General features: G+C 46.4%; 1 protein-coding gene across 6 annotated transcripts in view; it reads left to right on the forward strand.

The window, feature by feature from the left end:
• The window catches only part of Cux1 (cut like homeobox 1), a 329,325-nt gene that overhangs the window by 254,089 nt on the left and 60,207 nt on the right, over positions 1–15,029 (forward strand). For 2 of the 6 annotated variants that reach the window (XM_041648337.1, XM_041648338.1), the window contains exons 13-20: positions 3,007–3,055; positions 5,007–5,103; positions 6,112–6,783; positions 7,844–7,909; positions 9,501–9,602; positions 10,902–11,737; positions 13,856–14,021; positions 14,728–14,784. In XM_041648337.1, the coding sequence (XP_041504271.1) occupies positions 3,007–3,055; positions 5,007–5,103; positions 6,112–6,783; positions 7,844–7,909; positions 9,501–9,602; positions 10,902–11,737; positions 13,856–14,021; positions 14,728–14,784 (2,045 nt within the window). The remainder of the gene's footprint in view (positions 1–3,006; positions 3,056–5,006; positions 5,104–6,111; positions 6,784–7,843; positions 7,910–9,500; positions 9,603–10,901; positions 11,738–13,855; positions 14,022–14,727; positions 14,785–15,029) is intronic. The other 4 variants (XM_041648339.1, XM_041648340.1, XM_041648341.1 and 1 more) reach the window with 2 other exon arrangements.

Consider the following 15,029-nt stretch of genomic DNA (forward strand, 5'->3'; position numbering starts at 1 on the left):
CCTCCTAGGTGACTGTAGATCCTGTCAGGTGTTGGGCTCCACCTCTTGTCTATCTGTGGGAAATCTAGACTATCTGCCTAGTCTGTGTCCCCTTCTTCCCACTTTCATTTTTCCAGTTACCCTCACTTTCATCTTCTGAGACAAGCCTACCCTCACAGCTTTATTCTCTATAAATCCCAACTTCCTTTTGCTTGCTTGTGACCTCCTTCAAACTAATGGTGAGACTCCTACATTGCTTCCCTCCACCTCTGTCCTCAGCACACTCTTCCTTTACAGGCTCTCTCTTCTCCTCTCTCCTCTCCTCCCCTCTCTCTCTTCTCCTCTCTCCTCCCCTCTCTCTCCTCTCCTCTCCTCCCCTCTCTCCTCTTTTCTCCTCCCCTCTCTCCTCTTCTCTCCTCCCCTCTCTCCTCTCTCCTCCCCTCTCTCTCCTCTTCTCTCTTCTCTCCTCCTCCCCTCTCTCTCCTCCCCTCCTCTCCTCTTCTCTCCTCTCCCCTCTCCTCTCCCCTCTCCTTTCCTCTCTCCTCTTCTCTTCCCCTCCCCCCTGTCTACCAGCAGCTTCTTAAATAAACCCCTAAGCACCCCCCACCATTCCTTTCCTCATAAGCTCTGCATTCCCAACTCCACTTCCAGCTTAGTGACATGTATTTTTACCTGGTTTGTCCTTCTGTGACTTCCTTATTTGTCCTTCCTTTTCCCAAAAAAAAAAAAAAAACGAAGAAGGGCCAGTGAGATAGCTCAGCCTGGATGTTCTGAGTTCTGTCACAAGAACCTACCATGGAAGGAGAAGACTGAAACTCAAAAATTTTCCTCTGACCTCTATGCATGTAGTGTGGCACATGTGTGCCCCACACACAAATAAACAAACAAATAATAAATAGATGAATGGCTTCAAGGTAAGCTAGGTGCATGGTATAGTGGTGCTTGCCTATAATATCAGCTCTTGGAAACGTGAGGCAGAGAATTATGAGTCCTGGGCCAACCTGGGCTACAAAAGCCTGGTGATGCTTCAAGAAAAAAAGGAAGGAAGAAACTGAGCCTTCTAGTTTTGAGCCAAAGAATGCAGCAGGCATGTTGACACGCATCTATAATATATAATATAAGTACTCAGGAGGACCAGAAGTTCAAGATCATCCTCAGCCGCATAGAGAATTCAAGACCAGATGACTGCTTAAGATCTTGTCTCAAAACGCAAAACAAAAAGAAAAGCACTGTTGTGCAATTCTTGGCCCTACTGATAGACACACACATACACATACATACCTACCCCATGGCTAGACCCCTTCCTCCAAGCTCAGCCCCGTGTTTGAGAATCTGTTTTTCCACGACTACTACCCTCAGGTGACATTTTTTAAAAAATACTTTTTTTTTTTATAGGGCTCTCTATTATTTAGTTCTGGCTATCCTGGATTTACTATGTAGACTAGGCTGGCCTCCAACTCACAGAGATACACCTGTATCTTCCTCTCAAATGCTGGAATTAAAGGTGTGTACTACCACACCCAGCTGTTTTTAAAAATACTTTTTATTATTTATTGACAATTTCATACATTTGTACATGTATCTTGTCCTTGAAGGGAGAGCCACGGATTGCATAATCTGATCACTGTGAGCCTTGTTAATCCACATAGGCTTTAATTTTTTGTTGCATTTATTTATTGTGTATGTAGGCACACATGTGTAGAAGTTGTGTGTAGGCACACGTGTAGAAGTTGTGTGTAGGCACACGTGTAGAAGTTGTGTGTGGGGGTACACATGTGTAGAAGTTGGGAGAACTTTCAGGAGTCCGTTTTCTATTTTGTGGGTTCTGGGATTGAACAAGATTATAAGGCTTGGCAACAGGAGCATGGGTTTTGTTGTTTTTTTTTAAAGATTTATTTATTATGTATACAACTTTCTGCCTCCACACGCCAGAGGAGGGCGCCGGATCTCTTTACAGATGGTTTGGAGCCACCATGTTGCTGGGATTTGAACTCAGGACCTCTGGAAGAGCAGACAGTGCTCTTAACCACTGAGCCATCTCTCCAACCCCAGGAGCATGGGTTTTAAAGGGAATATTTGGCGCATTCTCAGAACCCCATAGACTCATTTCCCCTCTTCTTCCTGGTCCTGGCAGAATGAAACATTATAGCAGAAAAGAACATGGCAGAGCTAGGGAGAGGGCTCTGTGAATACAGGGACACTGTGTGTAAGCATGAGGGCCTGAGTTCCATCCCTAGTGTTCATATAAAATGCCAGACAGGACAGTATGTGCCTATAATTTAAGCACCAGGGAAGCAGAGTCAGGAGGACCCTTGGTTTCACTGACCAGCCAGTCACTCAACATCAACCTTTGGCATCCACATTGCATTTGTACACATATGTGAACACACATGTCTGTCACACACACACACACATACAATGAGAACATAAGGTCCATGATCCTGATCTGCTTGTAGCTCCTGGCTTGTTCAGACAGTCCAGAGCCCCAGTTATCTATCTGGACACAGCCTGAATTGATTGCTAAGGAGACAGTGAAGCAGTTATTTTGTCCTTCACCACATCTGGGGCTGCAGAGGTCTGTTCTGATTCTAAGCCACCCCATCTCTTTCCTCATTTCTAAGCAAGCACCAGTTCCCAGAGAGCACATGAGCAGTGACCGTGGGTGATGAGTTCCTCTCCTTCTTCCCTCCCCTCATAGAACTTCCCATTTCCTATAAACTTTACAAATCCATTCAGCTTGCAACAATGTGATATCTGTATTACACTGTAAAATGAGTCTGAGCAGACCCGGTGTGACTTCATATGGAGCGATTTACATGCTGGGCCAAAAAAAAACTTTTGCTAACCAACTGCTAGTTGAAGACTAGCTCTTCTAGGGGCATTATCAAATTCAATTTCTGCCAGGGAAGTTGTTAAAGTTGTTAGTTCCTCTGTGCCTGCATAGCAGGAACCAGCGCGTTAATGCCTATAGAGAGGCCACTAATAAAGGGAATAGTTGAAAGTAACAATGTGTCTTGCCTTTTTCAGCACCCTGAAGTCCATGGAGTTTGCACCATCGGAAGGAGCAGGGACACAGGTACACCAGCTCACTTTGTTCCCAGGGTGGTAGCAGCAGCTGCTGGTCACTGCTGGTCCCTGGGGCTCACATCTGCATCTTCATGTTGTTAAGAGGGGCCTTGCTTACAGCTGCCAAGTCTTTCCTCAAGAGCATTTCACCAGCTGAGCCTGGTAGTGCACACCTGTCATGCCAGCACTTGGGAGGTGAAGGCAAAGGATCAGGAGTCTGAGGTCAACTTCAGCTATTCCATGATATACTGTCTCAACAACAATAAAAAGAAAATAGAGAAGGGTGAAAGGATGGATTAATCCTTGTTGTTGGGCCTGAGACTCAGTTGGTTAGGATGCTTGCTTACCTAGTATCATGAAGCCCTGGTTCCATCTCCAGCACTGACAGAATAAATGGGGCATGGTTGATTAGGACTGTCATCCCAGGACTTTGTAGAGACAGGCGGCCAAAAGTTCTAAGTCCACCTTGACTACTCAGTGAGTTTGAGACCAATCTTGGGTCCATGAGACTATCTTTAAAAGCAATAACAAGACTTGACTGAGTAAAAGCTAATCAGCCTCAGTAAAGAAAGGGCTAGTGTTTGCCAGGCTACTCAGTGGGCCCTGGGTGTGACTTCATTTGGGGCATATGCTGAAAACACAGATGAAAAATAATTTCAGGCTAGATATGGTAACACCTTTAATCCAGCACCTGGGAGACAGTAGCAGACAGATCCTGTGAGTTCTAGGCCAGTCAGAACTACATAATATGATTCTGTCTGAAAAGTAGTAACAAGAATAATTTCAGGGGCTGGGTTGCAATTCAGTGGTAGCGTGTGTGTTCAGTGTGTGTGAGTCCTTTGGGTTCAATTCCAGCACCAAAAACAACATCAACAAATATTTGAGGTTGTGTTAAAGATCAACTCATAAAAAAGTTTGGCCTGGAAATTAATAGTGTACTGCCTTAGTGTTAACTCAGGGGACATGTGACAGTGGTACCCTGTTATCTAGCAGCCACTTAAAGTTTACATCTCTAATATAATAATAATATCACATACCTGTAATACCAGCACTCATGAATACAGCCTGGAAGATCCGGAATTCAGGGCCAACCTGGGCTACACAGCAAGTCCAAGTCCAGCCTAGACTATGTGAGACCATGTTATATACACACAATATGTTAAATATATCATAAAGCCAGAAGTGATGATGTATCCATAGTCCCAAATACTGTAAGACTGAAGCAAGAAGATCACCTGAGCCCAGTACTCTGAAGCAACAAAGCAAAACAAAAGGAAAAGTTTTCTAAAATATATAGAACCTACATCACAAGTATAGTCTTGTTCCCATTATCCAGAAGGCATAACAGGTTCCTCATTGCTTTCTCACAGGGTTAGCAGCTTATCTTATTGCCAAATGATGTCCATGCTTAGACTGTGAGCATTTGGGAACTGCATAGAAAATAATTGTCAACTAGGAAAGTGGCTCAACAGGTAATACACTTGTCCTGTCTGAGCCAGAAGTTCAAATCCCAGAAACCACCATGTAAATGCTAGGTGGGCATGATGGCTTACCTGTTATTCTAGTCTTGGAAGGAAGAGACAAGGGATTCCCCAGAGCAAGCTAGCTAGTGAGACTAGCTATGTCAGCCAGCTCTGAGTTTTATTGAAAGACCCTTCCTCAGTCAATAAGGTAAGTGATTGAGGATGATGCCTGAGATCAACCGTGGGGCGTCTACATGCATGTGTGCCCACGTGCAGGTGTATATATACAGACACCACACATATATACACACATGAAAAACGGGGGAAGGATATCTGAGTCTAAAGACAAAAATCATGTCAACTTTTTGTAAGGACCTTGAGTTTTTTTCCCTTGTGGAAGTCAAGTCAGTAATGCATGTTGCAGGGTCATGGAAGCTGAGTTGGGGAGTGGATGGGTTCAAGGTGGCCCCACGGTGATCCCTGCTCTGCCCTGTGCAGGACTCTACCAAGCCCCTGGAGGTTTTACTCCTGGAGAAGAACCGCTCGCTGCAGTCTGAGAATGCCACGCTGCGCATCTCCAACAGTGACCTGAGCGGTAGGTGGATGGGCATCACACACGTACTATGCTTGGTTCACTTCCAGGGGTCAAGGACAAGGAGGGTGAAACTTTCGTCTGGGTTTGTGTGTGCATGATGGGAGCGCCGCTGGGTGACCAGAGACTTGTTGGACTAACAACCCTGAGTGTAAACAGTATCCCTTACCGCTTTGCCCCACCCCTTTCTGCAGCGAGATGCGTGTGCGCCGCCACAGCAAATCTACGGGGTCAGCTAGGGGCCTTTTGAAAAGGTCCCAGGAGGGACACCCTGAGGATGTTGGCTTTCTAATCTTCTCTTAGTTGGTCTATGAACAGGCCAGGGGTAAAAGCACACATGGTCTCCCTCTGGGTACGCTCCAGGGTGTGCTTTGAGAGGTCGCCGGCCCTCTAGTGGTACTTTTCTTTCTCGATGAGGTTTTCTTTGGGGACACAGTCCATCCCCCATCCTTAGCCTCTCCTTTGCTCATCCTAAAATGGCAGAGTCACTGGCTGCTTTTGGATTTAGCAGCTGGTCAAAGTGTGTAACTGTTATCTGGACTCCAGTGGCATTGCAGTTCTTAAAATGTGTGCGACTTCGATCAAGGGGACTCAATGGGTGCATCTGCCTCAGAGCATGTGGTGTGAGCGATCCCATAGGTCCCCAAGTGTCAGTGTTTGCTGGTCCTCAGGCAGAGCCTTTGGTGGTAACTGCAGTGCTAGAAGCCCCAAGACCTGTCACCTCTTTCCTATGTGTGTTACTAGAACCTTTGTCAAGGGGATTCTCCCGGCTGCAACATACAAGAAAGGTGCAAACACGAATGCATGTGGCTTGTTTTGGGGGGCCTCATTTGGCTGATTCACAAATTCAATTGAAAAATAAACCAACACACCACTTTGGCCCTTGTTTAAAAAAAAAAAATTAAAAAGAAAAATCTGCACTTTTTTTGTGGGGCACACTTTGCATTCTGGTCTTGGTTTTTTTTCCCTTTTGAATCCCCCATAATGCATTCTGTTTGCCCTTCCTTGTAGGGTCAGCCAGGAGAAAAGGGAGAGACCAGCCTGAGAGTCGGCGCCCGGGACCCTTGCCGGCCTCCCCTCCTCCTCAGTTGCCCCGCAACACGGGGGAACAGGTTTCCAATACTAACGGTACACACCACTTCTCACCAGCGGGGTTAAGTCAAGACTTTTTCAGCTCAAACCTGGCCAACCCCAGCCTACCCCTGGCTTCTACAGGAAAGTTTGCACTAAACTCTATTCTCCAGCGACAGCTAATGCAGTCCTTCTACTCCAAGGCCATGCAGGAAGCCGGAAGCACAAGCACGATTTTTTCAACAGGTCCTTACAGCACAAACTCCATATCTTCCCCAAGTCCATTACAACAAAGCCCAGATGTAAATGGCATGGCCCCATCTCCCAGCCAATCAGAAAGTGCTGGGAGCGTCTCAGAGGGTGAGGAAATTGATACAGCAGAAATCGCACGGCAGGTCAAAGAACAGCTGATCAAGCACAACATTGGACAGCGCATTTTTGGACATTATGTCTTAGGACTATCTCAAGGGTCTGTGAGTGAGATTCTGGCCCGGCCAAAGCCCTGGAATAAGCTGACTGTCCGTGGCAAGGAGCCATTCCACAAAATGAAGCAGTTCTTGTCTGATGAACAGAACATCTTGGCACTTCGTAGCATCCAAGGCAGACAGAGAGGTGAGACATGTCCATGTGTGCCTGGTACAGTAGTGTGTGTGTGTGTGTGTGTGTGTGTGTGTGTGTGTGTGTGTGTTTGAACATTTGTACATCACATCAGGTAAAGTGCTCTTCAGTACTACCCTATCTAGCGTTCAAGGGTCAGTCAGCAGGAGCTAGAAACCATTATATCGGGAACTCTGACCTTGGAGAGTGTAGTCAGCACCTTGCCTCACTAAATTCCATATTTCACTGCTCTGTGTTTAGAGAAAGTTAGGTCATGCATGTCATCTGACAGGTTTAGGATCCCTGGGTCCACTTGGCATCAGGTGCTGGCTTCCCTCCAGGAGCAGCTCCTCGGGTGCCATCCAACTCTATCCCAATAGAACAAACAGCTATAATCCTCACAAGGCACTGGCTCTGTGGGACGAGCCTGTTAAAGCTGCCCTCTGCCTCCTTCACCTTAGAACAGGTCCCATCATTTATGTCCAATTAGTGATTTTTTTTCAGTAACACAAACAAAACATGCCTACCTTCAATAAATGACACGAAAGTTTCATTCAGTTCCCCTTCCTGCCACACCCTTCATAAAATGCTAGAAAGTGAGATGCTCCCACAGTGATGGAGCAGAGTCAGCAGTGACATAGAGAGACAATGTTTTCAGTCACATTTGAAATACCCTGAAATTTAGACTAAAACTCAGAAAGGAGATAATGAACAAACAGTGAGAGTTTACACCAAGAATGCAATGCAGTGCTTTTTTTTTTTTTTTTTTTTTTTTTTTTTTGGTAATGTTAAACTGAAATTGGATGTCTTTGGATGATTAATGTGAGCACTATCATTGACTGGCAGGCAAGCACCTCTCCCTCCCTTTGCCCTTCCTAGTGGTGATTACTGTCACCTCTCTTCTTACAGTAGACCCAATGCCTGTAAGAAAGTTCTAGGAGCACTCATGTTGTGCAGGAAGCCTTGAGCCCTTTCTTTAGAGGCAGGTGGCTCAGCTCTCATGTCACACAGACCATGTCGTCAACGCCACCATCCCCCTGATTGTTTTGTTCTTACCGCACTTGTTTTTCAACAGAGAATCCAGGCCAGAGCCTGAACAGACTCTTTCAGGAAGTACCGAAACGAAGAAATGGGTCTGAAGGTATGTCTCAGGCAGGTGTTTCTCTTTGCAGTCAGTAACTAGGAAGCAGCATGTCCTTAGCTGTGTATTTGGGTTAAAACTATGCATTGTAATTCTGGCCTGGAACCTGATGGAAAAACAGCTAGTAAGTATAAAACAAAGCACGGGTTCAGAGGCGCCCAGCCCCTTTCCTGTTGAGCTGCCAAAGCTAGACAAGCCATACCCAAGGTCAGTCCCCTCAGCATCAATCCTTGGTTTCATTTCAGGGACACCATGCATGTTTTCTCAGGAGCAAGTGACACAACAGTTGTGCTCTGAGAAAATCAGGTGACCATGTCAAAGATATTGCTGCTTCCTCAAATTTTTAATGCTGACATGTGTCAGAAATTCCATAATGTGTTCAGATTCCAAACAAAGCTGGTTCTTCCACAGGCATTGGTGAGCCAATCTTCACCATACTCCTTTAAGTGGCTCCTTCCCAAAGTGTCCTCCTCATTATTAAATTGCTTAATGTGACATGTCTACTGAGAAAGGTAGTGAACAATTAGAATGTCTGGATAGCTCCACAAAAGTCTGGGCCCAACCTGTGAGTCCTTGTACCTTCAGGGCATCTGCACACGTATCTGCTATGCAGAGTACCACCATGTGACCAGAAGAATGCACTTGTGTCCTTAGGGATCTCAACAGGTTTTTCTCCTTGTTGATACATTTCGAAAACACAGTATGTCGTTATAAATCTAGAAAAGTTGATGTTCACACTCATTCCTCTTCACCTGTCACATCCCAATGAGTGAGCCAGGATTGGTCTCACCCAAGGGCTAGGGATGTAGCTCAGTCTCAATGGTAGAACATTTATCTAAAATCTCCTAGTGAAGGGCCAGGGACATTGCTCAGTGGGTAGAGCACCTGCCTATAATCCCTAGTGAGGGGCTGGAGGCATGACTCAATTGTAGAGCACTTGCCTAGAATCCCCTAGTGAGGGGCTGGGGACATGCCTTAGTGATTAAAGTGCCTACCTAGAATCTCCCAGTGAAGGGCTATGGCATGGCTCAGCAACAGAGTAATTACCTAGCATGCCTAAGGCTCTAAATTCAATCCCCAGTAACACGAGCGTGCACACTCTCACACACACACACACACACACACACACACACACACACACACTAAGGAGTTCAGGCTCATCGTTTGCCTTTTGCCTTCCTCTCATGTTTATGTTTAGGAAAAATAAATGTACAGAGCCTGAATGTAGTTCCAAGCCAAAGCTTTTTAATAAAAGCTTATGAAAAAACATTGCCTTTCAATTTGCCTTCTTTCCCTATGGTGTTCTAAATGATTTGTCTGGTACTGACCTCTGGGCACAGTCTAGCTCACATGTTAAGAAAGCCTATTCTGCCAATAGAGTGACACTGACCTTGAGACAGGTTCAGCAGGAAACCTCTTGCCAGGCAGGTCTCACATCCATGCCACAAGATCACACTTGTAGCAATTAGGGATGAGTGGGAGACCATGCCTCACCTGGGGCCCTGGGTCAGAATGCCTTGGTGCATTGGTGCAGTGTTTATTTCCACTTGAGAGCTGGCTTTAATGTCATCACTGGGACTTCTCCCTGCAGGTAACATCACTACCAGGATCCGAGCATCTGAGACTGGTTCTGATGAAGCAATCAAGTCTATCCTGGAACAAGCCAAGAGGGAACTCCAAGTGCAGAAAACTGGTAGGGCTTCTATTTCCTCACGCTATCTTCAGACCTATATCACAAGTGCTCTAGTCAATAGATAATTACATTCCTTATCTTTTCTTTTCCTTTTAAATCAATACTGAGTTTATATCTTCATACATTAGGCATATGCAGAGGGAAGTATGATCTAGATTTGTGGGGTTTTTTTGGGGTGGGGGAGCAGGGAAATTGTTTTTGTACATGAGATAGGGTCTTCTATATAGCTTGAGCTCATGAGCCTCCTGTCTCTGCCTCTTCTTGAGTGCTACGTTTATAGGTATGTGCCACCATGCCCAGCTCTACTTTTAATATCACCTCCCCACTGCTAACTAGCCATACCCCAGTGCTCATTATAAGAGCCTGTCATTGATTCATCAGAGACTCTGACTTCCAGTAGACATTAACAGAAATCGTGCTTCATGAGTTTGGCAAAACCAAGAGAGGTGTAGGTATGTGGTTCATGAAAGTTAGTATTTAAAATCTTCCAGAAAAGAAAGCCAGAGTGGATTAGGGTGATGGGCCACTTAGCAAAACAGTTTGAAGACCTGAGTTTGGATCCCCAGAACCAACAATAACAACCAGAATGGCAGAAGCATCTGTAACCCTGCCCTCCCCGCTTGGGGATCTGGGTGGGAACAGGAGAATCCCTGGAATCTCACAGGCCAAACAACCTAATTAATGCAGCAACAGAGACACCATCTCAAACAAGTTGGAAAAACAAGGACCAACAGCCAAGGTTGTCTGTCCTAATCTCCACAGGAGCTCTTTAGTATGTTCACCACACACACACACAGAGAGAAGAAAGAGGTAACAGCAAGATGACTTAGCAAGTGAAGGCCCTTGCCGCCAAGACTGACAGCCTAAGTTTGCTCCCTGGCACCCACATGGTAGAAGAGAACTGACTCATGAAGTTTGTCCTCTGACAAACTATCATGTTTATCTATCATGTACCACATATATGTGCACCCACATACATACACATAAAATAAATAAACGTATTTTTTTTAATGTAAAAAAGAAAGCCAGGGTAGAAGTGAGTCCCCACTGATCATCCTCCATGGTTGAAAAGCCAGCTGCTATGTCACAAAGGCAGTTAGAGGCAGTTAGGCCATTGAGCAGGTATGTCAGTCCTCTGTGTTCCCCTCTCAAACAAGGTGTACAGATATTTCCATGTTTCACTGATGACGAGGCATCAGACAAGTAGTACAGTGACTGCACTAGACCAGTAGGTGGGATGAAGCCCACAGCTGCCAGGAACCATCCTACCACAACTTCACCTTGTGTGTATTCTTACAGCTGAGCCAGTCCAGCCATCTTCCGCATCCAGCAGTGGGAATTCTGATGATGCCATCCGCTCCATCCTACAGCAGGCCCGCCGGGAAATGGAGGCCCAGCAGGCGGCCCTTGACCCTGCCTTAAAGCCAGCACCACTGTCCCAGCCTGACCTCGCCATCCTCACTCCCAAGCTCTTGTCTGCCTCACCCATGTCTACTGTGTCCACTTACTCTCCTCTTGCCATTCCCCTGAAGAAAACCCCTACAGCACCTGAGGCCAGTACCTCGACCTTGCCCAATGCCCCAGCCCTCAAAAAAGAGGCTCAGGATGCACCTGGGCTAGACCCTCCAGGATCAACTGATGCTGCCCAGGGGGTACTGCGACAGGTGAAGAGTGAGCTGGTCCGTGGCAGCACCTGGAAGGATCCTTGGTGGAGCCCTGTACAGCCTGAAAGAAGAAATCTCACCTCTTCCGAAGAGACCAAGGCTGATGAAGCAGCTGCAAGTGGGAAAGAAAAGGTAGTCAGTAGCCAACCTCGGGCTGAGCGCAGCCAGCTTCAGGGACCCTCGTCATCAGCAGAGTACTGGAAAGAGTGGCCCAATGCTGAGTCGCCATATTCCCAGAGCTCAGAGCTGAGCCTCACTGGAGCCAGCCGCAGCGAGACACCCCAGAATAGTCCTCTGCCCTCCTCCCCAATCGTGCCCATGGCAAAGCCAGCAAAGCCCTCAGTACCCCCACTGACTCCTGAGCAGTATGAGGTCTACATGTATCAGGAAGTGGACACCATTGAGCTCACCCGGCAAGTCAAAGAGAAGTTGGCCAAGAATGGCATTTGCCAGAGGATCTTCGGGGAGAAGGTAAGGGCCTTCACTGTTAGGGGAGAGCATGGCTTTCCATCTCTTTTTGGGCCTGAGGACCAAGTGTCCACCCTGCACAGCATGGCCATCATAAGAGTATTAGATATCACAGACTCCCAGAATTCCAGAGGCCGCCCACTTTGTGCCAACCTGTGTATCCCAGCTGTCCTGCTTAGTAACTGATAAATGGACATGCAGCAGATGAAGAAGCATGGTCCATTAGTGTCTGCATGCAGCAAGCTGGCAGGTGACCCAGTACCTGCCCTGCCTCTGAGGCCAAATGCAGTGTAGAGATACCTCTGCAAGCCATTCCGGCCCTAAAAGGTCTGATAGGATCATATCCTACAGGGATAACCAGCCTTCTGAGAACCAAAACACATGTGAAAGTAAAAAGCTGCACAGAACATAATTCCTCCTTGGCTGTTTTGTTGGATTTTTCTTTCTTGTGTTGGTTTGTTGCGCTTCATTGTTGTTTTGAGAGGGGCTTACTTTTAGTTTATGTTATTTTTTGAGATAGTGTCTCCCTGTGTAGTCCTGCCTACCTAGAACTCATTGTATAGCCCAGGCTGGCTTCACCCTAGCAGGAATCCTCCTACCTGTACCTCCCACATGCCACAGTTACAGATGTGTGCAACTGCTCAGCTCCTAGTTGTTCCTTTCTCTGCACTACGAGGGCCTACAGAACCACTCAGAGCGTCACACACCATCTCTTCCTGCCTCATGGAAGTGTATTCACTTATGGATGAGCTTCTAGACCTATCCTGTGGTAGATTCAGGATAACAGGATTTACCATGCCTGTAAAATCTAAAATAAATACAATAACCTATATCTTTAGAGAGTAAACCATGAGTTGCTGAATATAAAGAGAAGTCCTCTCTTCCAGAGAAGACACAGGAAGTGGATCAGCAGTGGCCCTCCCAACCCTTTTGGACACTCATCCCTCCCCACCCAGTCCCTCTCTGTCTCATCTCTATGTTGACCTTGAACTCTATAGTCTGTTTATGGCTTCCTTGTCCCAACTTTGCAATAAGTAATGGAGGTATATAGACATGAAGATGTGAATTGAAAGTCCCTGGAGAATCTTGAGTGCAGCATTGTAAAAATAAAATTTGTGAACATTTAAATAGGCATTTTGTGCTCCCACCTTAAATTTAGCAGACTTAATAACATTGAATTTGTTTGGCCATGAGTGCTGCTTATTCTGGAACTGGAAAACTTTGCAAAGTGATGGGATGAGGCCTCTAAATATCTTTGGGCTACATCTGTGCCCTGGGGGGTGTTTGTGCCCATACATATGTATGGCCATATGTGAGAGGCAGCAGCCTGAGTGCATGCGTGCAAGTTGTCGGTCTTCTGCTGCTCAGTGTTGCTCCCACACTGGCTCCCTGTCCCCACCAGCTCTCCTCTGGTCAACCTGTAAGCAGGGTACAACCAGAGAGAATGACCTTTTATAAATGCTCTTTTGGCACTGTGTCAATACAGGAGCACAGGAATATCTCCTAATTCCAGTGGGCTCTTATTCCAGTATCCCAGCCTGTCCTGATTAACACCAGGCAAAGGGCAAAATGCTCTGCAGTGTCTGCTCCTCAGTTTTCAAGAACACAACTTTGCAGCCTCTGCAGGGTTCAGACCCTGGAGAAAGCTGGCCCCTTCCTTCCACACCCTTTTCTAGTAAGAGCTGTAAACTACCCTTTCTCTTTTTTGTTTTTGATCATGCTGGGGATGAAAACCAGGCCTTGCATGGGTTAGACACATTCCAAGCCCATCACTGGCAGATTTTAGGTCACACCCTGAGCCTCTCAATAGGAGATTCAAAGCAGGTGCCTTGCTGCTGAGCCACATTCCCAATAGAAGTTGTGCTTATAATCATTTCTTTTGCCCAGAACCCCTGCCCTGCCCAAAACTTTATCCTACTAGTAATCTGCTAAAATTGACCCCTGCAAATTGTCGCCATGCACTGGGCTGTGATTTTGTGCTCAGGAGTCCACCAGTGCACTTTGTATGTGGCTTCATCTCCCCCAGCCCTCACAGGGCCACATGTATGTCTCTAAAGCACCTTGCAGCATCATGCAGATTTCTAGAAGCTGACAATTGTTTTTCTTTGTTTGCTTCTTCAGGTACTGGGCCTGTCCCAGGGCAGTGTCAGCGACATGCTCTCAAGGCCAAAGCCATGGAGCAAACTGACCCAGAAAGGCCGAGAACCCTTCATCCGGATGCAGCTCTGGCTGAATGGAGAGCTAGGCCAGGGTGTTCTGCCTGTGCAAGGGCAGCAACAAGGGCCAGGTGAGAACAGCCAACCACCCTTTGCAAGAGCCTGACAAGGACATCCTCCATCCATGGGCTTTGTTTGGATTTGGTTTGGATTTGGGGTTTTTTTGTTTGTTTCTTTCTTTTTTGTTTTTGTTTTGTTTTTTGTAGTTTTTGAGGGGGTATGGGGAGTGGTGAGATAGGGTCTGTTTATATTTTCAAGACTGACCTCAAACTTACTATATAGCCCAGACTAGCCTTAGACTCACTGTCTAGCCAAAGCAGACCTTAAGCCCATGATCCTCCTGCCTCAACTTCCCAAATGATGGAAAGGCAAATGTGTACCCATACCTGTCTCCATCTTTAGCTTTCAGGAATAAAGAAACTAAGCCCAGCTAATTTTATAAGCAGCAGAAAATTAGTTACCAATTAAGAAAATGCTGTTTATATGTAAATATAGGTAAAAGTCAAGTACCTTCACTGGGGAACTGAGAAGGAAATCTAGCCAGGGTAACTTCAGAAGTGAAAGTATCACAGGCAGTGGCTTCTGCTACCTTAAAGTGAGACTTCTGGCATTTTATAGACTTGAGCAACCCTCATCCCAATCCAGCATCCTGGTCCTCAGCATGACAATAAGAAGCCTCCCTCCCTCTGAACTCCTGCTGACCCTCCTAGTATCTTTTGTGCAGTTGGGAAGCTCCAAGCCCTGTTTCCTATGTAACGGTACCTTTTTCTTCCACAGTCCTCCACTCAGTGACATCTCTTCAGGACCCCCTCCAGCAGGGCTGTGTAAGCTCAGGTAACTAGCCACTCATGTTTATTTGCTAGCGCCTCTGCTCTGGAAATCTGTGATCTGGGAGTAAGTGTCCCATTTCTAACCTTAGCAAACAGCTGTCTCTCCCTCTCCGCCATGCTGTCATCTGAGGCCATTGTGTAAATAGAATCATGCAAGACATGACTGTTAAGAATTACCTTCTACTAGACAAAGTGTCCTGGAGATCCACTGACCTGATGTGCAGCAGTAATTTCTTCTCCTGCCTGAGT

The sequence above is a fragment of the Microtus oregoni genome, unplaced genomic scaffold (assembly GCF_018167655.1).
Source record: "Microtus oregoni isolate MIOR12 unplaced genomic scaffold, Mior012 000003F_ref0000135, whole genome shotgun sequence".
In the NCBI taxonomy this organism is placed as follows: domain Eukaryota; kingdom Metazoa; phylum Chordata; class Mammalia; order Rodentia; family Cricetidae; genus Microtus; species Microtus oregoni.